Source organism: Anthonomus grandis, chromosome 5 (assembly GCF_022605725.1).
Source record: "Anthonomus grandis grandis chromosome 5, icAntGran1.3, whole genome shotgun sequence".
NCBI lineage: Eukaryota > Metazoa > Arthropoda > Insecta > Coleoptera > Curculionidae > Anthonomus > Anthonomus grandis.
The window spans coordinates 15,148,835-15,171,731 of record NC_065550.1 but is presented as its reverse complement, the minus strand read 5'-3'; the positions used below and the strand labels follow the sequence as shown (position 1 = coordinate 15,171,731).

General features: G+C 31.6%; 1 protein-coding gene across 1 annotated transcript; it reads left to right on the top strand.

The window, feature by feature from the left end:
• The first annotated feature begins 8,151 nt into the window (after positions 1-8,151).
• Positions 8,152-13,154, top strand: LOC126736679 (major facilitator superfamily domain-containing protein 9-like). Its single transcript, XM_050441168.1, has 5 exons — positions 8,152-8,394; positions 11,609-11,740; positions 11,801-11,930; positions 11,990-12,202; positions 12,338-13,154. The coding sequence occupies exons 1-5, from the start codon at positions 8,365-8,367 to the stop codon at positions 13,015-13,017; spliced, it is 1,185 nt and encodes a 394-aa protein (XP_050297125.1). The 5' UTR covers positions 8,152-8,364; the 3' UTR covers positions 13,018-13,154.
• The last annotated feature ends 9,743 nt before the right edge of the window (positions 13,155-22,897 follow it).

Here is a 22,897-nt window from a genome sequence, read left to right as displayed (position 1 = left end):
GAAAGCAAAAGATGCATTTATAAATGAAGCTAGTAATCCGTCTTAAGCCTGTGAAAAGTCATTAAAGCTTTTAATAATAATGTGAAGCGGACGTAAAATTTTAATGAATTATTTGTTAATGCTCCGACCACCTTAAAACGAATGCTGCACCTTTCAAACCCTTTGACCTATTTGACTGGTGATTGTCGTCCTGGCTTTCCTTTTCCTGCAGTGACTTAGGTAAATCAAATGACTGATTCTAACATTCTACATTAAAACCATAAAAAACTTGATTATTCTTTCCTTAACAAAATTGATTAACGTAACTATCACATTGAAGATTTTCCCCTATAGTCTTAAAAAAGTTGCAAAATGTCATACCGATACATAAAAAAGATGGACCCATCTAAGATGGATCCCTAGAATTATCGGCTAATTTCTTTAATCTCAATTTTTGTTAAAATCTTTGAGACGTTGCTGAAGAGTCAAACGGAAGATTACTTTGAGCAAAATTCTTTTTTGCATGTTAGGTAACATGGCGTTAGACATTAGGACTCAACGGATACCGTGGGCATTAAAACATTCTGCCACCAAATCTAGCCATAGCCCCAAATTTTGGCCAATCAAAATTGATGTGGCTACTTTGAGTGGCAGAATGTTTTCGACGCAGAGGATAACTATTATAATTAACAAACAATATGTTTGATGTTAAAATATTTATATTAATTTTTGTATTCAGAAAGATAGATTTTATTTTAATTAAATTGCTATTTATATCCATAGAAATAGACTAGAGAATATAAATTAAATTAGACATTACATTTTTAAGCAAGGATCAGGTACGTAATATTTGAAAAAGCCACATACTCAATAATATATCATGTGTTAAAAACTATGTAACGTTATAAATGAGTTCCTCTTAGAGAGTCTTTTGATGAATATATTGATTAAATAGTTTTGCTAACGAGATAATGATATTTAGATATTGTATCGTAATGATGGGTATATCATATTTTATATGTATATCACGCATAAGCGCAATTTTTAATAAATTTAAAGGGTTTATAAAAAAAGGGGTATTAATTTAAAATTTAAGTTCAAATACTTTCAAAGACATGCAGGATTTACCTATATTTAGATACATACATAGTAAGTACATACTTACTTTTTTATGGTAGGTAATTTATTTAGGCAGATAGTATTACTTGTAGGATTATTACTTGTCAATAAAATATGAAAATATCAAATTTATAGAAATTAATTTTATAAAAAACAACATATTTTTAGGGTTTAAAAATGGATATAAATAAATTATTATGTAAATGTATATTTAAAAAATATAAATAATAAATACATTAATTAATAAATGCCAAAATATATATATTAATTTACCTAACTTTAATGTACTTTAATGTGCATCGCCATGTTTTAAGGCATTGGGACGATTTTCCCGAACGTTTTTTTGCCAAATTATGTGGCCGTTTGGCCCTTTTTCTTAAAGATTCGCATTGGGCTGGGCGGCCTATAGGAGCTCTTTTGCATCCCCTTACTACTCCTGGTCTTCGTCGAGCAACATTAATAGCTGATCTCCTTTTAACTTTAAGTGGGCTGCAGCTTCCAGCTGTATTTAAAAAAGTTTCCCAAGCATTTTTTGTTTTAATTGAGCTCAGTCGTGACATAAATTTGGGCAGTGGTACCAAATTTTACATGATTTTGCTTCATTAAAATAATAAGTGTGGTAAACTGATCCTCACTAATATTCTCCTCTTGCTGAAGGTCAGTTAATGTTTGGTGATTATTAATATTATTTTCCGATATTAAAGCATTATTTAAGTTTACATCAGTAGCCAAATTTTCGTCAGCTTCACCCACTCGTTCAGTCATGTTTTGATTTGTAGATGTAAATGGCATATAAAAATCCTTTGATTGGACATTCTCTCCAAAAGCTAGCTGAGCCATTAAAAACCTTGATTCGACATTAAAACTTGGAGTATTTAAAGATGCTTTTTGAAAATAATGTAGAACTCCAGCCTGGTGTTTACAAAAAGAGCCTAGCCGTCTAACTTCACAGCTGCAAACTCCGTTTGAAATATCAACGTCATACTTTTTATCCGGATTTTCACTCGGGACAGAATATAGGGTATTAGATAACTGGGAAATGGCCTGTTTCTGCAAGTATTTAATTTTCCCAGCATACCTCTTTAAAAGCAACTTACATGTCGCATATCTCTGATAAATATAATTTCTTAGTCTTCGCAGATAGTAGTCTTCCATTGCTGTGCAAGAGAAATCCACTAGGGACACTGCATTATATGCCTTATTTCTTGAAAGCACGATATCTTTAAATAACCTAACACTTATCTCGCTGTAATTATATAGTGATGTCCATGGGTTGTTGCGTCTCTATAGGCTAAACACCAATCTGTCCTCCTGTTCCAGTGATCCGTTGAATATTTTTGACATTCTGGCAATGAAGCAGAATTTAAAATTGCCAAGTTAAATTCCTCGTTAGCTCTATCTTCTGTAGACGCTACTAAAATATTATGAAAGTTTTGATAAAACTCTTTTCGATGATTTGCTGGAATACCATGTTTTTTCTCCCACAGCCAGCGCCATACCGCTTGTAACATATGGAACCGACAAAGCAAAGTTTTGGAATTGGGCCACACAGATTTTAAGGCCAATCTTTCAGAATTGGAGTCATCAGTCATAAAAATTTTCGGAAAACCTTGCCCGCAAAATGATTTTGGCACCGAGTTCTTTAGCAGTTCACATCCTGCTTGGTAATCACTTGCTGACTGTTCTGAGGTTATAATTATTGCCAAAGGAACTGCACCAATTTGACAAGGTGTTAGTAAAAATGTTAAGCAATGATTTAGTGAATCGCATGATGATGTACTGTCAACAAATACTATATCTTTGGCGAATGGCAAATTATGTGCTCTTTGCATAATTTTAGTTACTACTATGAGAGCAAATGGGATTTCTGAATAATTTATAATTATCTCCTTGAAACTCTTCTTGCTTCTCAACAATTTTCTAAAAAAAAAACACTATGCAGTTTTTGAAAACTAAATAGGTACTTATTTTTAGAAAAACTTTTTTTTTTGAGGAAATTAGATTTTGTATTAATTTTATTATTATACCTACTCGTAAGTTGTAATAAAACTAAATAATATCATGGGTCTAACTCAGTCAGAGGGGCGTATCCGCCAAAAAGTAAATTTTACAGGAGAGATGAAAAACGTTTAATTAATTTATCGTAAATGTTTAATTATTCAAAAAAGGATAAAAATGTACCCTTTAGGGGTATTATATACCCCTAAAAGGCATATTTCAAACTTTTATGATAAATTAATTAAATGTTTTTCATTTCTCCTGTAAAATTTACTTTTTGGCGCATACGCCCCTATGACGTTAGACCTTCGATATGTAGGATGTAGGTATAAGCCAGTTCTCAATCAGAAAGCAAGATTTAGTTTTGTTTTAAGAGTTTATTTTTAAAATAAACTCTTGTACTTCTCGTATAGCAAGTTTGCACGAAAAGTATTTTCGCTTACATTTGAATACTCAAACATTAAAGGTAGTTTTTTCGTATCCATCATGAATAAATATCAATCTTAAATAAAAATGTCTTTGCATAAATGTTACCAAAACAAAAAACAATGAGCGGGAAATCAGCACAACACGCAACGCAACCAAGCACTTCTAGCGGACAAGTGCATCCTCAAGCCTCCACAATCTCGACATTCTGACCCCTGATGTAGCGCATGCAATAACATTATGCCACTCAAAGTAGCCACATCAATTTTGATTGGCCAAAATTTGGGGCTATGGCTAGATTGGGTGGCAGAATGTTTTAATGCATACCGTGGTCAGTGACTTGCATAAAACATTCTGGAGGGTTTTGAGTGCAGTTTCCACTCTCAGACAACATTTTATGATTTTTAAGCTCTCAAGTTGTGTTGTGCATAGCATACTTCGTCAAAAGCTCGTCTATTATAGATTTGACAAGTCAGAAATTAACTTGCTCTACTTCTACTTAACAGGAAGAAGTCAATATGTTCATTTGGAGAGTGGCAGGTTGCAGAGGTCACTGATGATACATGGCGTGCCGCAGGCTCTGTTCATAGGCCCATTCGCTTTTTGGCATCTTCCAATTATCTTCCCAGCTATCGTCCTAGGTCAGTATTTTATTTTTATGCTGATGACACAACATCCCTGAATGCTGATAGCAGCTTATCCAGTCTGTATCAAATCGATTACGTTCAAATCAGAATACAATCAAAAAGATTATTTTTTCCTTAGAGATTGTAGTCATTGGTAAACAGACTCTGGATGAAGTTGACTTTCCTTGGTGTCACTCTGGGTTTGCGATTGACCTGGCGGTCGCATCTTGGGGAACTCTCGTCTAAGTTATCTAATCTATCACTTTAGTTTTAGCTTGCACGCAGCTAGTTTAGTTTTAGCAGGCTGCATATTTTAGACACTTCCACTCCATAATGACGTTTGTTTAATTAGAGTTACTCTGCTCATATGTTCAAACTGCAACGCAGATGTATGAGAGGGAGTGTGTAGTTTTTGTATTTAGCAGTGGCGGCTCCTTCTTAGGGTCAATTGGTCAATGACCCCCCTTAAATAATCTCATAAAAATCCCAATTTTATTATAAATATCTTTTATCTAAAACTTCATTGTGAATTATAAAATTCTCTAAGCAGTCTGCATTGGCAAAACAAATAAATATATTATTAACGTCGCGCCTTGCGCGCATCACAAGCCCGTGGCTGGGCCGTATTTTAAATTGTCCCTATACAGTTCTTATGGCTTATGGAGAAATGCATGTAAAATAGAACAAAGAAGGCAGATTAGCATTTCGTGGGCGGGAGTGAGAGTCACCTTTCAGTCCTATATCGCTAACGTAGTCGACGGCCCGACTGGATGAATGTTTTCAGTTTTGTTTTAAATAGTTACTGTTTGCCGCCCGCACGAAATAATTGCCTTAAAATCTGCTGGAACATTAAATTATGATGTTCCAGCAGATTTTAATTTAAATAATTATGACTGCTTGAGAAAAAGGAAACTGGTCAACCAAAACCAAATATGAATTTAAAACAAACAACAAAGGATAGGGGTAAAGATATTCAAAAATATTTTAAAGAATCAATGTACAATTTGTGTGATTGGATTTGTGGCTGCAGTGTGAGAAATTTTTTTGCTACCCGTCTTTACTATTTTCGAATGACGCTGTATGGGCGAAAAATGGAGTAATTGACATTAAGCATTTAAAAGTGAAAATTACAAAGCTTGCTTCTTCCACTACTCATATAAATTCATCAATGAGTTACGCAAGTTTAGGACGTGTTAACACAGTCTAACAGTTGAAAACTATATACTTTGGTGTTAACATAAGACAGCAACTTGATAGTGTATATCGTAAATCTGTGCATGACTTTAATGAATCGGTTTCTAAAAATAGGTATATTTTAAACAAACTAATCGGCTGTGTAAAATTTTGTGGAGTTTTCGAAATTGCATTGCGCGGTCATGACGAAAGTATCAACTCCAATAATCCTGAAATTTTTCTGGGCCTTATCGATTTTGTTTCTGAACTGGATTTAATGTTTAAAGAACATATTGAAAGGAGTACAGTATTTAAAGGCACATTAAAAACAATTCAGAACGATATTTTCGAATCAATGTTAGCCATTGTACATACTCATATAATTAAGGAGATTGGCCAGACAAATTTTGTGGCAATTCAAGTAGATGAGACCACAGACAGCTTCAATAAAACGCAGATGATTGTCATATTGCAATATGTATTAACTGATTGCACATGAAAGATTTTGGAAATTTGTTAACCCTCCAGATGCCACAGCACAACATTTAACTAATGTAATATTGGAAGAACTTCAATTATCAAAAATTAATCAAGCACCTGAAAAATTAATTGCCCAAAGTTACGATGGTGCATCAGTCATGAGCGGTAAACTGGTAGGAATATAAACAAAAATTAAAGAAATATACCCAAATGCACACTTTATTGCTAGCACTGCTATGCCCATCAACTTATCCTGCAAAAAGCGGCGAGTCAACATAAGCCGATAAAAATATTTTTTGTAAATTTATACGCATTTTCGTCCTTTTTCGACCGATCTCCAAAACGTACGATGGTTCTAGGTAGAGTGGTTTCGATAACCTGTTTATACCCTTTTTCTTATATTTTTATTTAAAATATTTACTCTAATAAAAAGGCAAAGTTAATTTTCGGCAAACGATTTAAGCATTTAAAGTTATTTTTATCCTTAATAGGGTAAATATCTCGGTAAATATTATTGAGTTTTATCTAAGTCTGTATTTTTTATCCAAAATATAAATGACAAAAAGATCTTTCAAATACTTTAAAAAATCAATAGTTTGATTTGTTTTTTTTCTATTAGAGTAAACTATAAGTTTTCAAACCAAAATGACCCCCCTGAAGATTGACCCACGAGCCGCCACTGGTATTTAGATAGGTCTCATGATGCCCTAATGCGGCGAAACGCGTAATCTTTTAATAGACGATTGATTTATGAGACTTGGACTTTGAGTTTACTTTCTATTTTATATAGAGCCATAGAAAAAATAACATCTCCAAAAGTGAACATTTTCGTTTTCACTGTGTTTCAGAAACCAAAGTAGTTGGAATATTTTTGTTTGTTGCTTCAAAAGTTAAAAAAAAAAGTGATACAGGATCGCGAAATCTTGGAACAGTTAGGTCATTTTATGTCCATTAATCACCTTATCAAGATAAACAAAATACGCTTTTATTGTCGGGATATTATATTTTAAATTTTCATACCTCTAAACAGTTTTTTTCAATTTAAGGTCGAGTTTCGGCAAAAGGAGTCGATTTAAAGTCGTTTCCAACAGGGTGCAACAGGTTGTCATCATCCGATTTAAAAAAATTAACTAGGGTTAGATTAAACATTTTCGGAGGGGTTATAAAATTTTTTAATAGATTTTTAAAGGCGGCAAAAAATCTTAGGAGACTTGTTTTTCTGAAATATTTTCTTCAAGAGCGCTAGGGAATATATTCCAATTAAACTATATAATCTACCGCACTCTATATAATCTAGAAGAGATGTTATTATACATATTGTACATACCTCTGTTCTCTATGTGTAGGCCTCTGATAATCATAGAAGAGTGAAGTGTCGAAAAATCAGCCTATAGAGGTCCTTTAGTGTTTCCGCAAAAAATTCCCCAAAGATACATTAAAGTTATGTACGTTTAAAGTTTATCTACATCCCAACAAGAAAAGGGCTACGAACGAATCAATCAATGCTTTCTTTATTTTTTAATTCGGCTTTACAATTTTCTGATTTTTTAATCTGGATAAATCTGGATAACACTGCTAACTTACTAATTTTTGGGAATAAGCAGCATGAAGCCAAAGCTCTTCTCAGTATTCTTCTTAATAATGATATAAGTTGGTGTATGTTAATTCTGTTTTGAATTTGGGATGTTGAAAAATATCAGGCCCAAAATTTAAAATTAGATTCTCACATAAAAAATGTCATCAGTGAAAATCCTCGCGGACACATTAATATTAACACCCTTCAGCTAGTTTATAAGATAATAAATTTGACAAATATATATATTTATTGTTTTGTTAGGTTTTATTGTTAGGTAATTGAGTTGGTATTATATTTTTTACTTTATTTAATTTTTTTGGGTAATATTGCATCATATTATGAATCTAAATTTAATGAGATAATGCTTTTTTTATACATGGGATCTACAATATAAAATGCCCCTGTACTGCCTAGCGGGTCCTTTAAATATTTACTGTTCTTTTTTGCATCTTCTTTCTATTGGGCTACAATAAAAATCACTATTAGTATTATTCAAATCCGAAATTTTTATTGTCATTTTCACTCTGTACAGTGAACAGAGTTAAAAACTAATAATTTTCGGCTATAAAATTTCAAATACATAAATAAGTCAAATAAAAATGATTAATTAGTATTCAATGTGCTTCACCACAACTCAATGTCATATTAACAGCAAACATTAAATTTTAACAATTATTTTGTGCCGCGAGCAGTACAATGTATAAAATCAAATAATTATAAAACCAATTAGCGTATGGCGCATAAGCATATTGTACAAAAGATGCGTGCAGTACAAAAATATAATATCGTATCATCCCTGTTATCACATTACGTGATAAGATTATCGTACATTATTAACTAAGGCGCGTTTAGTCTCAGTTTTAATGGTTAAAAGATTTGAATGAAAAACTTTAATCTTAATTTAGGTAAACAAACGTACGCTGGTTATTCTTAGAAACTTAAATGCATGTGATTTCCACTAGTTAATTTTCAATTTACATTCTTAAAATGAACTGGCTGTCTGTGTTATTTGCTTTGGTAAGTGCTTAATATATTTTTGTTTAATTTATTTAACGTAATTAAACTATATTACATGTTATATGAAATGCAGTTGAGTAAAACCTAGTTATTTATTGTGACAAATACATGTTAAATATTATTTGATTGAATATAAAATATCAAATTATTTATCTATGTTAACCATTGCAATAATTTATTATGAGATCTTACCTCTCCAGTAATAATTTATTATGAGAGTCAAAAGTCATATTAGGATTAGGTTCTTGCAACTTTTGTCGTTTCGATTATTGTTTTACAGGAAAAGTAAATGTACTGTTCTTAAAATAAATTAAAAAGTAAGAATTTTCAAGTTGATTATCGATTTTTTTTCCTACCATTTTTATTTTTATTTTAGTATTTCTTGTCCTACAATTATTACTTTTTCTTTTTTTATGTTTAATTTTTTAAGCGTTTTACATAAAGTTTTTAGATATACTTTGGATTTCAGTTAAGACAAGTTCTGTCTATTAAATTATTTGATATTCGATTTATTTAACATACATTAGTTTTATTTTCCAAAAAATTGTCCTTTCCCGTATGGAAGCTTTTACACGAGATTATTCAAAAATAAGTAGCCATACCAACTCTTTGAGGCAGTAACACTGCCAGAATCATATTTATAAGACCAAACGTTCCTATAAATATATATCGAGAAATGCTTCTTCTGAAAAGTCCTTTTATGAGGCACCATCTAAATGGCTATACAAGCAGTTGACATAAAATTTAGAAATTATGTAAATATCGACCTACTAGATGAACATTTAAACGCTAAATTAAACTCTATATTTAGACATTAATGGAATTTTTTAATCATGATAATTTAGCGTATGTATTAATAATTTAATTTTATTGATTTCTCAAAAATACAAACTAATATTTTTTAGAACTAATACTTAATGAAATATTAAATTATTATTATTATACTTAATCGGATCTTGTAAGTCATTTTTTAAAGTAATAATGTAAGCTCATTATGTATGTGCAATACCCTAAACTTTAACTGGATGTTTTCAAAGTTAAGTCGTTTATTTTAACTGATTGTCGGACTCGTCAAAAAGAGTTGATATACCAAAAATCACCTTTATAAAAGTTTCATAAGAAAAGAAATAGTAAAACATTGAAAATTTGAAAAAATAAGAATCTTAATAAACAAATTATTTGATATACTCGGCGAATGCCGTGTAAATTCTTACCGTTTTTTATTGACATACCCTTTATCCAAATTTGTGTTTTCAGTACGTATCTTTGATTCCGTCAGTTGTATCAGTCTTTTAATATTGCGTATTTCATTGGGCTGATTATTTTCTGCGGAAAAAATGGTCACGAAAAAAAGGAACTAGTGGACATAATAACCTACTGAGAGTGCCAACAAAATGCAGCCACAGCGTGCAGGTTGTATGCGGAAAGATTTTTTTAATATTATTTATAGAGTGCATTCAGGATGAAAGGTACAAATTCTTTTAAAATTCAGGTTTCCATCAAATGGACAACAAATCAGAAATTAGTTACAATTATTCTAGAATAATTTTTTATGTCTTAATTTTATGTTTCGTTACGTCAAAACATTGACTTTAAGCATATGGTTTGCTATACAAAAAGTATTCAGAATATATACTAGAATTGTAACACAGTGTTCGATTTCAAAAAAGCACGTGAAGAAAAAAATCTGAATTTTAAATTAATTTGTTCCTTTCATCGAGATTGCACTGTATAATAAAGGAAATATATACTTATTCCTTCCTATATACAGTGCATCCCTAAAGTAGCGGATAAATTTAATAAACATGAAATGGATCGTTTCTGAAAAAAATGCCCGAACCCGTCGATTTTAATATTGGGTTTAGGGATTTGAATTCTGAAATTTTATTAGCCAATGAGCGGGCCTTGGATTGGTTTTGTGCAAATAATCTTCTTTAAATGCTGCCAAAACTCAAAAATTATGTAAGTACTAAGCATTCTACTATTAATAGTTTTTGTGTCTTGGGAATAAACATTGATTCTGGACTGAGCTGGAGCCCACATATCGATGCTTCCTCCAAAACCTTCTGCTCTGCAATATTTGCGCGACAAACTTTGAGAGAGACTTTAAATGTAGCAGCATTGAAGGTGACTTATTCTGCGTTATTTTACTCGAAATTTTTATATGATTACACTCTACTACTCTCTCTGGGATGGTTCTTCTGATGCATTGAAAATTTTTCATATGCAAAAAAAAGCTGTACGAATTATGACACACTTGGGACCATTAGAGTCATGCCGTAACATCTTTCGCGTCTTGAGAATAATGACATTGCCTTCATCATTCATTTTTTTATACCTTGTTGGAGATTTATGCAAATCATTCCAATTACGCAGCTGATTCATCATCTGAAATTTCCACCCGCGGATCTGACAATTTAAGAATACCACGTTATAGGTTAAATAAAAGCATTAAAAATAGTTTAAATGTAGTAGCTTAAAACATTGTGTTTTGAAGAAAAAGTATCTAATTTCCACTTCACTATTATTCTTACACCTATGATTTTATAATATGATGTGACTCCAAATCTCGGGCTTAACCAGTAAATTATTATTTTTGTTGAAAGAATCGGCTTTAGTCAACAACATGGTCGACACTTTTCACATAACATATAATAAAAATAAAGATTTAATTATATATAACAATAAAATTAAAAAAATAGACGAGACGAAAAGTTGTAGCATTATTTTGCTCTACGGTTTGAAATAAGGTTATATGTACTTTTTTTTTCTTTCTTTTCGGACTTCTCTGAAACCATGTGGAACTTAAGCAAAGTTCTTTATAATATTATAAATTATTGTGATTATTATTTTTTCTCTATTTTTTTTTATTTAAAATACTATTGTTATTTTAAGTCCTATAGTTTTGACTTTTTATTTATTGAGTTATATTTTGAAATTTTTTTTTAGTAAATTCAAAAATTAGATTTGAATCTGCTACTATGAAAAAAAACTCTCTTGAGTAGGCGATAGTGAGATAATGAAGTACAAAAAGAATACTTTATAAATATAAAACGGATGAAAATAGGTCATAATAAAAAAATAAAAGTAAAACAAAGTTTAGTAAAATACTAGAGCAGATATTATTTATTCCGTATAACTCACATATATTGTGCATATATGTTTGTAAATCCAAAATAGTGCTACTATATTACTAATCTATTCTTTGTTTCAGGATATGCTAAATTTAGCAATATTCCTACCAGTATTTAGTCCATTTATCAGGTCTATAGGAGCAACCCCATTCACATTAGGATTAATAAATTCCGCGAGTGCTCTAGTCAGCTTGCTTTGGAACCCAATAGTGGTAAAAGAGAGATTACATTATTAATGAATAATAGAAACTCATTTAAGTTTGCCATTTTAGGGGAGTTTAAGTGATCAAATTGGAAGAAAACGATTGCTAATAACATGCCTTATAGCAAGTGCAACAGGAAGCATTATTATGGCTTCTTCGACTTCACTTTTGGTAGTTGCTGTTGGAAAGCTCTTTGGAGGTTAGTGCACATTTAACTAAGCATTTTATATCAAGTGACTTATATAAATATATATATAGCAATGGGAACTCCAGTGGGAATTCTTCTAAGGTCAACTGTAGCTGATGTTTACGAGTCTCCTGAAGCGAAAATATTATTTTTTAGCAGAAGCGCGTCAATAATGCAAGTGGCATTTTTAGTAGGATCTTTATCAAGTGGATTTTTAAGTGAAACAAAGCACGGATTTACACTTGCGTTTTTATTTATGGCATGTATTATGGGAGTTGCTGCAAGTAAGTACAATAGGTTTTAAATATTTTTTTCATATAACAGCATTCAGTGCACAATATTATTTGTTTTGCTTTGAAGCGCTGATATGTATAATTTTTAGTGTTAACAACATATAATCTAAATGATCTTCTTTTTAGTTATTGCAAATAAAACTGTCAATGAAGATAACAAGCTCCAATCGGCCAAAAAAGATATTTCATTTACCTCAACTGCTATCGCCAATATGAAGTCAGCAATTATAAACATAAAAACAATTAACTGGCCAAAATACAAATATCTTTTCTACGTAAAAGGATGCTATGATTTTAGTATTGCCACCATAATCACCAATGTGGGCTTCTTGCTGCTTAACGAATATAATGTAAAAGGAAGAACAATCGGCTACGTTTTTGTGATGATTAGTATTTGCCGTATTGTTTCGAGCCGCCTAAAACTAAAACTGAAAAATGTTCTTTTGAACATTTCTGATACAAATAAAATAGTTGCAGCGTCTTTACTTCTGCTCATATCATACACAATATTGAGTATTTCAAATTCTTTGGGGCTCTTTCTTGTGGTTTTAGCACTTATGAGCATAGCAAGAGCCTTTATGGATACTACTTTGACTGAAATAATTACAACGAGAACAACTCAGGATGATAGAGGTAAAGTTATAGGAGCTTTCGAGAATTTGTACTCGTTTGCAATGTTCGTTGCACCGGTTTTAAGCGGAGTTGTAGCAGAACTATTTGGACAGAGACTTTTAATCGGATCAGCCACGGTGCCTATTAGTATAGCTCTCTACGCTGCCCTTAAGGAAAATCAAAAGACTGAATAATTGCACGTCTCACCAAAAAGTGTGAAAAATTAAACTGTACTTAATATTCTAAGAAGTTATTATTATAAATAAATTAATATTTTTAACAAATTTTAAATGTTAACAAAAAACTAAAATTATATGGAAATTTATGCATATATGTATATGTTTTTTAGAAATATCCTTTTTTTATGCTTCCCAAAGATCATTAATTAAAATCATGAACTAATTTTAGGAATTATATCAGTCAATAAAAAATAAACTCTTAGCAGCTTATTTTATGGTTTAGTAGGTGAGAAGACTGAGGATGATTAGGCGGGGCTCGGGAAGAAAATGAGTTTCGGGTAACTTTTACGTTGCATGGGTGTTTTGTAGCATGAAATGAATGCCGCCAATGCGGTGTCTTCAGCAAACAATCTCCGTATAACCTATATGTATCGTATCTATCTCCAGATCTTTTTGTAGATCTGATACCCTGAACCACCTGGGAGCACCGTAGAGGCACCTCTGCATTTTATTTTGAAATCTTTGTAGTAATTGCACATAACGTTCTGGGATTTTATACAGGGATAAAATCCCAGATATTATCTGGGATATTATTCCATTTTGACAATGGCTTCTTCATAAAATCGCTGCACAACCAAATTTTTTACGCTATGTTTTATGAACCGATGAATACTTTTTCACAAAAGCCGGTATACGCAACTGTTTTCTACTGTTGAACGGAATAACCCCTAGAAGTTTGATCCCATAGTTCCGAAACACCCTGTATAGTAGTGTTCAAGCATATAGGAGTTTAGGATGGATAATTTGCTTATACAGGAAGATTTTGTTTTGAAGTTTAAGGAGAAGGGACTTTTTTGATTTAGGAGATAATAAAGTTGATTATATATTTTGTTACAGGATTGGATTCGGTTTTGGATATGAGGTTTGGGGGCAAGTCTATGATCAATCGGCACTCCTAGATATTTAATATCATTTAAGATATGATTTTCTCATTTCTGTGGAATCTAAACAATCTGCGAAAAACTGCTAATTTAGAATAGGGGCTTTTAGGAATTTTGGATTGGAAAATGTTAAAAAGAGTAGGGGAAAGGGGAGAATCTTTGGGAACTCCTGTTTTCATTATTAGGGTTGTTAAAAAGTTTTTGTTTATTTTTACCTGGAATTTCTGGTGTCTCAGGAAGGATTGGATCAGTTTTATTAGGTTGATGGGGAATTTTAAGGATTGCATTTTATGTACAAAAACCTCATGCCATACTCTCTTAAAAGTCTTTTCGACATCGAGCACAAGTATGTCGTATGTTTCCTGTTTAGGGCACCAATGGGATTTTGGAAGAGTCTAAACAATTGTTGCCCCGTGGAGACACCTTTCACAAAACCACACTGTTCCTCTGGGATTATTTTACGCGAATTTAGTTGGGAATCTGGACGGAAAAGGACAACCTTTTCAAAGATATTTCCAAGTCCAGCAAGAGCAATTATCGGTCTCCAATTTTGAGGCATTATTAAGTTTTTTCCGGGTTTAGGATGATTGCTGCCCTCTTCCAGGTATTTGGGAATAATGCAAGGAATAGGGCTTGATTAAGTAAATGTTTAATGTCTAGGAGGGTATTTTCCGGCAGTTTTTTGATTGTGAGATTATTTACTTATATCAGGTGCTTTTTTGTTTCTAAGTTTTTCTATTATGCGTTGGAGTTCCTCAAGGTCTGTAGGGTGTATAGCGTGATTCACATCGGGAGGGAGGTTTCTGATTCGTCGAGCCTTCGTTTTCTTCATAATCGAAGTCTGGATGTACATTTAATTTAAATTGTTCTTCAAGGAAACTGTTCTAATTCGTGTCTTTTTTGAAAAACTGAATTTGCATTCCACGATAAAATGGATAGTCCCGATAAGATGTTACTCATAACAACTTACGAGTAGCCTTATATAGTAAATATGTAACTAATAAAGCGAAAACCATGTTTTTACCTATGTAACTAATAAAGCATGACTGAACAAAGTTTTAACACTAACCAAACTATACAATTGATTATAAGAGATTGGATAATTTTTTCCTTCAAAAACCATTTTTATTAAAGTTGGTTTTTTGATTTTTGGATATATTTATCTCAATAACATCTAGTTTTCGATTCTTATTAATTGGTTTTACTAACCTTTAGTTAGCTATTCCTACAAAATAGTCAGTTTTTAAAACATTTTCAGCCAAATAACTTGCTTTTTCAACTCTTCTATATTTCACATGGACTACATGTTCTTTAAATCTAACAATTGATCTCGTAAATTGATATTTACTGAAATATTAGCGTAATATGCAACAAAATAGGTAACTAATTAACAACAACTAATTAACAATTCGTCGCAACAATATACATGGATTTTACTTATTATTTAGGAAATTAATTAATTACAGCAAACCAATAACAAAAATATAGAATTAGCCATACTATCTCTCAATAAAAAACATTTAATACGTTCCAACCTAATAGATATAAAAACAGATAAAATGGATAAACTTTTAACCGAAAATATTAAAACCTATAGTTTAAAATACATAAAAAAATCACAATAGAGGATAGATAAAAGTTAAACATTTATGCAAAATAATTTTCAATTACATATTGTTGCTAGTCTAATTTTTTGCGGCAACATATACAGTCTTGAAACAGAATATTTTGTTGTCTTTTGTGCAGTTGTTTGATGTATTTTTAGACTGTGAACTCATTTCGAGAGAAATTTTATTTTTAAATATACTTTTGTAAATTTTAAGATGATACTTACGTCTTATATTCAATAACTTGGACCCTTTGAAAAGGTTTTCCATTTATTTAAAAAACACTTATTTCTACTGTGCATAACTTTAATTAAGAAAAAAATGTTTTTTTATTAAGTCATAATTTTAATAAAGATATTCTAAAGATTGTTTCTGAGATTCTACTTTATCTAATTTTTAAGCGTGCAAGTAATTTTAGTTTCTACTTATTAGAAAAGAATCAAATTTGGTTTTTTTTGATAAAGCAAATCAATTGGTTCAGGAATGGGATTTCTGAAAAATAAGTCATTTATTTACTTAGAATTACTATTATTTACTATTATTAGGTAAGCATAAAATCATATTAATGCACGATATTAATATTATGTTCTACATAGGTAAAACACGGAACCTACCTTAATTTAAAAGGGATCATCTTACAAATAAGATACTAAAAATCCTATACTTAATTTTCATGAACATTTTCTATATTTTGTTCTCCACCAATTAATGATATCTGAATAAAATCAGTAAAACTTCCATGTTCAACAACATTATGTGGCTTCTAGCGCCACCTATACTGTGCAATTAAGAATGTAAAAGGAATTTTTGTAATAATGTCAATCTCGCTACAAATACGTTGAAGAGTAAAGATTAATTTTTGTATATTTCGGAAATTATTTATAGAAACATTTGAATTTACTAAGATTCAGTTTTTTAAATAGATATTTATAAAGTTCAGAAAATGTAGCGAGATATTGACGTTACTAGAGATTAAAAAGATTTTCCAGCTTTTAAAAAGCTTAAAAACCTTTTTAAAAAATTTTTGATATTGGTCAAGCACAAATTTATAGAAAAAAGACATGGATGCAGTTTGATACATCCTTTGATAACGGATATTACCAGAAGACATCTAGAAGGCATGAAACGGTAATAATAACGGTAATAGTAATAGTAATCATGTTAGGACCAGCGAATATGCTTAAAAATATATATTACCATCTTCATTTACACTTTATAAGCAACCAGCCGTGTAATAAAAAATCCAGACCTAGAACCAACTATAAATATTATCCAATGCCTCCTTTGCTACGAGGGCGGGTCAATAAGTCCGTGACTTTTTGGATAAAGACAGGTTTTTATATAAAAAGTTATTTTATTTTTCAACATAGTCTCCTTTGAGTTCTATACACTTAGTCCAACGTTTCTCCAATTTTTTTATCCCTTCGGAAAAATATTATTTGTCGAGGTCATCAAAATAGGCATTTGTTTGAGAGATGATTTCGTTGTTGGACTCAAATCTCTTTCCGCCGAGCCATTTCTTTAAGTTTGGGAATAGGAAATAGTCACTGGGGGCTAAATCTAGAAAATAGGGCGGATGAGGAAGTAATTCCTAACCTAATAAATGGATTTTTGCCATGGAAACTGCACATGTGTGGACCCTTGCATTGTCCTGGTGGAAAAGAACTTTTTTTTTGGCCAAATGTGGTCTTTTTTCTTTCAGTTCCTCATTGAATCTATCCGATAAGTTGGTATAATATCCTCCATTGATTGTTTTCCCCTTTTGAAGATAGCCAATGTGGATTATACTGCGTGCATCCCAAAAAACGGTCACCATGACTTTATTGGCTGGCAAACCCACCTTTGCCTTCTTGGGCGCCGATTCACCCCGAGAAACACTGTTTTGACTGCTGTTTGGTCTCCGGCATGTTGTGGTGGATTCACGTTTCGTCACCGTGGACGAAACGACGCAAAAATTCATCCATATTGCGGTTGAATAACGCCAAACACTCCTGGGAAATTGTCACACGGTTGCGTTTGTGGTCGATTGTGAGCAAACGCGGCACCCATCTTGCGGAAAGATTTCTCATACCCAAATAATCATTCAAAATTGAAACTACTGAACCATGTGAGATGCCTATGGCTTCCACAATCTCTCTCACTTTCAATCTTCGATCGGCTAAAACCATATCGTGAATTTTTTCGATTGTTTTGGATGTAGAGACCTCGACTGGGCGCCCAGAACGTTCGGCATCTTCCGTGCTTGTACGGCCACATCGAAATTCAGTAAACCACTTCTTTACCATGGAAATGGATGGTGCAGAGTCCCCATAATATTTATCAAGCTTAGCCTTGGTTTGAGTGATGGTTTTTTTCCGTGCTTAATTAACTAAAAAATAATTCTTAATGAGCACACGAAATTCACTTTTTTCCATTTTCTTCTCAAAACGAGTAGTAGTCTGCTATCTACAGCTGTCAAACACAAACTAAATGACGCAGCTTGTTCAAATTTTGACAGGCGTCAACTGACAGTTCTCTGTTGACAGGAGCAGAGTTGCCATTGCCATTAAAGGGCGGGAAATTCAAAAAGTCACGGACTTATTGACCCGCCCTCGTAGTAATAGAAATTCCAAAATGTGTCCCCTCAATATTACCCACTTTCACATTCTCTTACATAAATACTTTCCGCTCGCGGGAAAACGGACGTTGCACCTCTCTTAATAGGTATTTCAGTTGGGTCTACAATTAACTTTGATGATTCCTATTAGATCCGCTAAAAGTCATTAAGTTTTTTGTACCAAGGCGAGAAATCAGACCGCTTAGAGTTTATGAGCTTACTTTAATTCACAGTTCATTAATATAAATTTTACAAACTCACACATTTTCTTATTCCTCTCCACTTCGCAATGGGTGCTGAGAATCTCCATACATTTTTCTTTTTTGGATTTTCCTTGAAGAAAGAAAATCCAAGAATAAAGAAGAAAATCTAAGAGTTTCTTGGATTTTTTCCTGGCTAGTCCACCGTCTTCTTACACTCCTTAATTAGCTTTGAGTTTTTTCTTAGCTCTTGGATGACCGCTTGGCCGATTTGTTTTTTACACGTCTTTACACTTAATCCCTTATTGTTGTTACTTGTGTAGAATGGCGAATATCCCTAATTGAAATACGATCAAGCCCGCTGTGGAGCAATCAGTGTATCAGATTTATAACGTATTCTGACGCTGGGCGTGCATTTTTGGACGCAGTATGGTCAACTCCTTTTCGGCCACATTGGCTATAGAACTTAGAGACAACAGTAGCAGAATAGGAAATGAACAAACTATGAGATTGCTGAGATTAACTGCTGTTATAATTATTGTTAAAGAAAGATGGGTGCAGTGCGTGATCGAAATATGATTGACGCAGAAAAATGAACATAGATAAAAGTACCTAGATTAATCAAGAAATCAACACATTTACAATTTAAGGAAAAAATCCGTCGATTTTAATATTTACTTTAGGATTTTTCTATCTGGAAATTAAGTATACAGAGTGACTAGAAAAAAAGATATGACGTCATCAATATGTTTTTTAAATGGAAACCACTTTTTTAATGCAGAATCAGAAAGAAGGCATTTTTTTACAAAGAATTTGGTACAAATGAATAGTGGCGATAGAAGCAATTTTAAACGAAAAATGATGATAAAATGTAAAATTAAAGAAACAACTATCTAAATTAAATGTTCGAATTGAGCACCGTTAACAACCTGATAATAACAAAGGCGATTTAAAAGTTCTCTTTGAAAGTTGTCAATGACATCTGGAATAATATTTCTAATTTCCCGGCGAATTTGTTCATTTAATTCAAATCTTCTAAACTCGCTGCTCTAGTGACATAGGTACACCTTACCTTTTAAGTATCCCCATAAGAAGTAATCGAGGGTAGTTAAATCTGGCGATCTAAATAGCCATTCAGTGAACCCACGTCTACCTATCCAATAATAAACTTCCTAAGAAACCCAACTATGGCAATACCAGTACTCCAAAGAGATATCCGTGATGCTTTGGGAGCTCAAGTATCGGTATCTACGTTGCGAAGGTGAATACTGACAACAGGTTTGAGGTGTGTTCGACCATTAACAGTGACGAATTTGAACATTTGACATCCCTAGGCAATTTGGAACTCGCCATTTTTTTTGCAATGAAAGCGCATTTTAGCAAAAAATGCATGTATATATAATGTATATATAATGTATATATATATATATATATATATATATATATATATATATATATATATATATATATATATATATATATATATATATATATATATATATATATATATATATATATAGAAGATCCTTTATATGCCATTAGAGCTTGCACTTACTTAACTAGTTAATTAGTCCTTTCCATTAAATACCATTTTATTAGCTAATTAAGTAGAAAAATACATTTCAATAAAAAGCCAATTTTATTACCATCACTTTGTCTCTATTCGCTTTATAATACCACATAATCAAATGCAACTAAGTACTTTAAAACCCATCTTTAGATTTGGCAATATCTTAGGTTTAATTCCATGTTTCGATTATACAAGGAATAAATTAAACTTCACGAAATTCTATGTTATTCGAATATCTATAGTGATTAGTATAGTAATCCTTCTAATGATCAACAATTTAGTTTCGCGATTTAAAATTCTCCAAGTTCATTATATCTTTTTATTTTTTGATTTGTCTGACAGCATCTTGGGCACCTTAAGTTTGATATCAGGATTAATAGCTTCGATAAAAAACAGAGAAGATTGGAGCAGGTTATTCCAGGTTTGTTATTCTTTGAACTTTAATGCGTTCTTTAACTAGTTTTTTAATAATATTTTTAGGAGTTTATCTATTTAGAAGGGATTAAGATTAAACTATTCCCTACAAATAATACGAATAAGCGCAACAGAACTGTATGCGCCATATTTTCCTTTAATATTCTCTTTTTATTTCTCTGGGTATTAATCAATGCTAGGTGGATCGACCTGGTAATACAATGTGAAATTCCTCTTTCCTCATTTTTAAGTAATATGGTAATAACTAGTTTCCTAGGCTATTACATTAATACGATTGTATTCATAAAATATTACATTTTAAAATTGATGAAAACCAGATATAACGACTTAGCTATTATTATACAAGAGATGAAACCTAGATCTCATGCTACAAATTCTGAAATTTGCAGAGATATTAAAAATATTGAAGAAATTTACTTTCATTTGCAAACAACCGTTGTTTACTATAACAAAATCTATAAGATGCAAAATTGGATGATAATGGCTTCGTGTTGGTCTATAACCATGCACAATGCTTTAAATATTACAAGCTTCCCGACGATGACTTCGATTGGAGTAGAGCTTTTACCTAGCTTAGTAAGTATATCGATAGCTATATTTTTTTTTAATTAAGACCTAATAATGATTTAATTAATCAATATTTTATAGTAATGCCTACTTTTCATATAAAAAAAATAAGATCGCCGAAAAATAACCGAAAATCTGAAATACATGTTATCTTTTTAAAATTTATATTACTTCTGCATTCATTAAAAAGAAAGAAGTGATTAGGGTGTAACTCTAGCTATGCCTACTAGAATATCCAGTTAATGTATTGAAAAAGGACTTTATCCTCCTTGATTTGCGTTAAATAGAAAAAGTTATTTTCATTACCTCTCGTATAATGTGAAAACAGCCGATTTTTGCCACCACTACTAATGTTGGCTGAAATTTATACTGTTAGATCAGGAAAAAATGTCTTACCGATTGGTGACAAAATATAAGGTTATACCGAAAAATACTAACTTGAAAATAAAAGTTTATATAAAAAAATAAATATTGGCTTTTTCATTAACACCCCTTATTACTATTAACTTTTAGTTTTACAATTGTATACATTGTTTCATGGTGAAATGTCGATAGGTTCCAGTTAATACATTTGACCTCTCCGTAACGTCAACTGCGACATGAAATTCAAAATGAGATACGGCGTACCGACGTTTAGTTAAATACATCAGATGAAGAAATTGGGAGTGAACACATTGCAAGTTTTGTTCTTGAACAGTTATGTTTGTTGTTGAACAGTTATTCTTATTCGGCATCACAACGGAGTCCGATCCGAGACAACTTCCTTTATCTCAGAAACTAACCAATTCGAACAAAACATACAGTACTTTTATTTCAAAACAAATCACCCTGAATAACTTATAAGAAAAAAAACACGTCAATTTAGATATACACAGGGACATTTAATTTTATATTTGACAAATTTCTCCTCACCTCCAGCTAATCTCACTTTAGTATGTCAAATAGGAACCCTCATCGTGTGATCCATCATTGTAAGCAGCATTAAAATGTCCATTCCACAGTGCTAAAAAAACTAAATCGGTGACGTACAAGCATTATATAAAAATTATGATAGCAGTAATTAAAATGTTGTTAATTATTGATATGGTCGATACATTCGGTGAAGTATCTTCAATTGGATGCAATTGGCTTGCAAGGCTCCCTAATTCATATGTCTTGAGGGTTAATATGACTTAATTTGTAATTGCATCTTTGATTCGTATGATTTTTATTGTTTAATATGAAGCTTGATTTCAATTTATATTCTTGCATTTTTAGCAGGATCAAAGGTTTTCCTCTTACTGGACATTGTTGGAATAGGTCTTGTTTAATTTAATTTAATTTGATTTCACAATTTGTAGGAATTTGAGCTAGTATTTGAATTAGAACTTTGAGTTGGTTCTTCTAGTATTATGTATTGATCAGTTTTACATTTGACCAATATATGTGTATTTTTGGTCGGTAAAATGAAGAATTGTGTATCAGCAATTTGTTTAATAATGGGTTGAACCAACTGAGTTTGTATTGGTATGCAGATTGTAGGTGGTCCTTTGTTTAACAGCTCTGTAGTACAACTGTCTTGTGGATGAAAGTTCTCGAGGCAGTAGAAAAGTCTTTTCAATTTCTGGACATATATGTTGTCTTTAAAGTGAATGTCATCTTCTTCTTGTGCCAAATAAGGATATTTTGGGATAATGATGGAATTATGTTGTATAATAGGAAATTATGAAAGGTGAATTGTTTAATATAGGGACATCTATAGCAAAAATTATTTTATGATCAGAAAAACTTACTTGTATTCCAAGAAATTGATTAAAGCATTAGGGTCATAAATTTCGGATTATGGAATTATGGATGGCATTAAGTTTCGCGAAAGTAGTTTTGCATTTTCAAGATTATCTAAAAAGTTAATTACATTCTGATAATCTTAATTAATTTGAGAAATTACACCTTCAAAAGAAATATAAAGATATGTATTATTTATTTCATTTTCTATGTAC

Excerpts from the sequence above, each read along its gene's own strand:
- LOC126736679 (XM_050441168.1), top strand. The coding sequence starts at position 8,365 with ATGAACTGGCTGTCTGTGTTATTTGCTTTG. Across the intron at positions 8,395-11,608 it reads TGTCTGTGTTATTTGCTTTG|GATATGCTAAATTTAGCAAT; the intron begins GTAAGTGCTTAA and ends TCTTTGTTTCAG. Across the intron at positions 12,203-12,337 it reads TATTATGGGAGTTGCTGCAA|TTATTGCAAATAAAACTGTC; the intron begins GTAAGTACAATA and ends TCTTCTTTTTAG.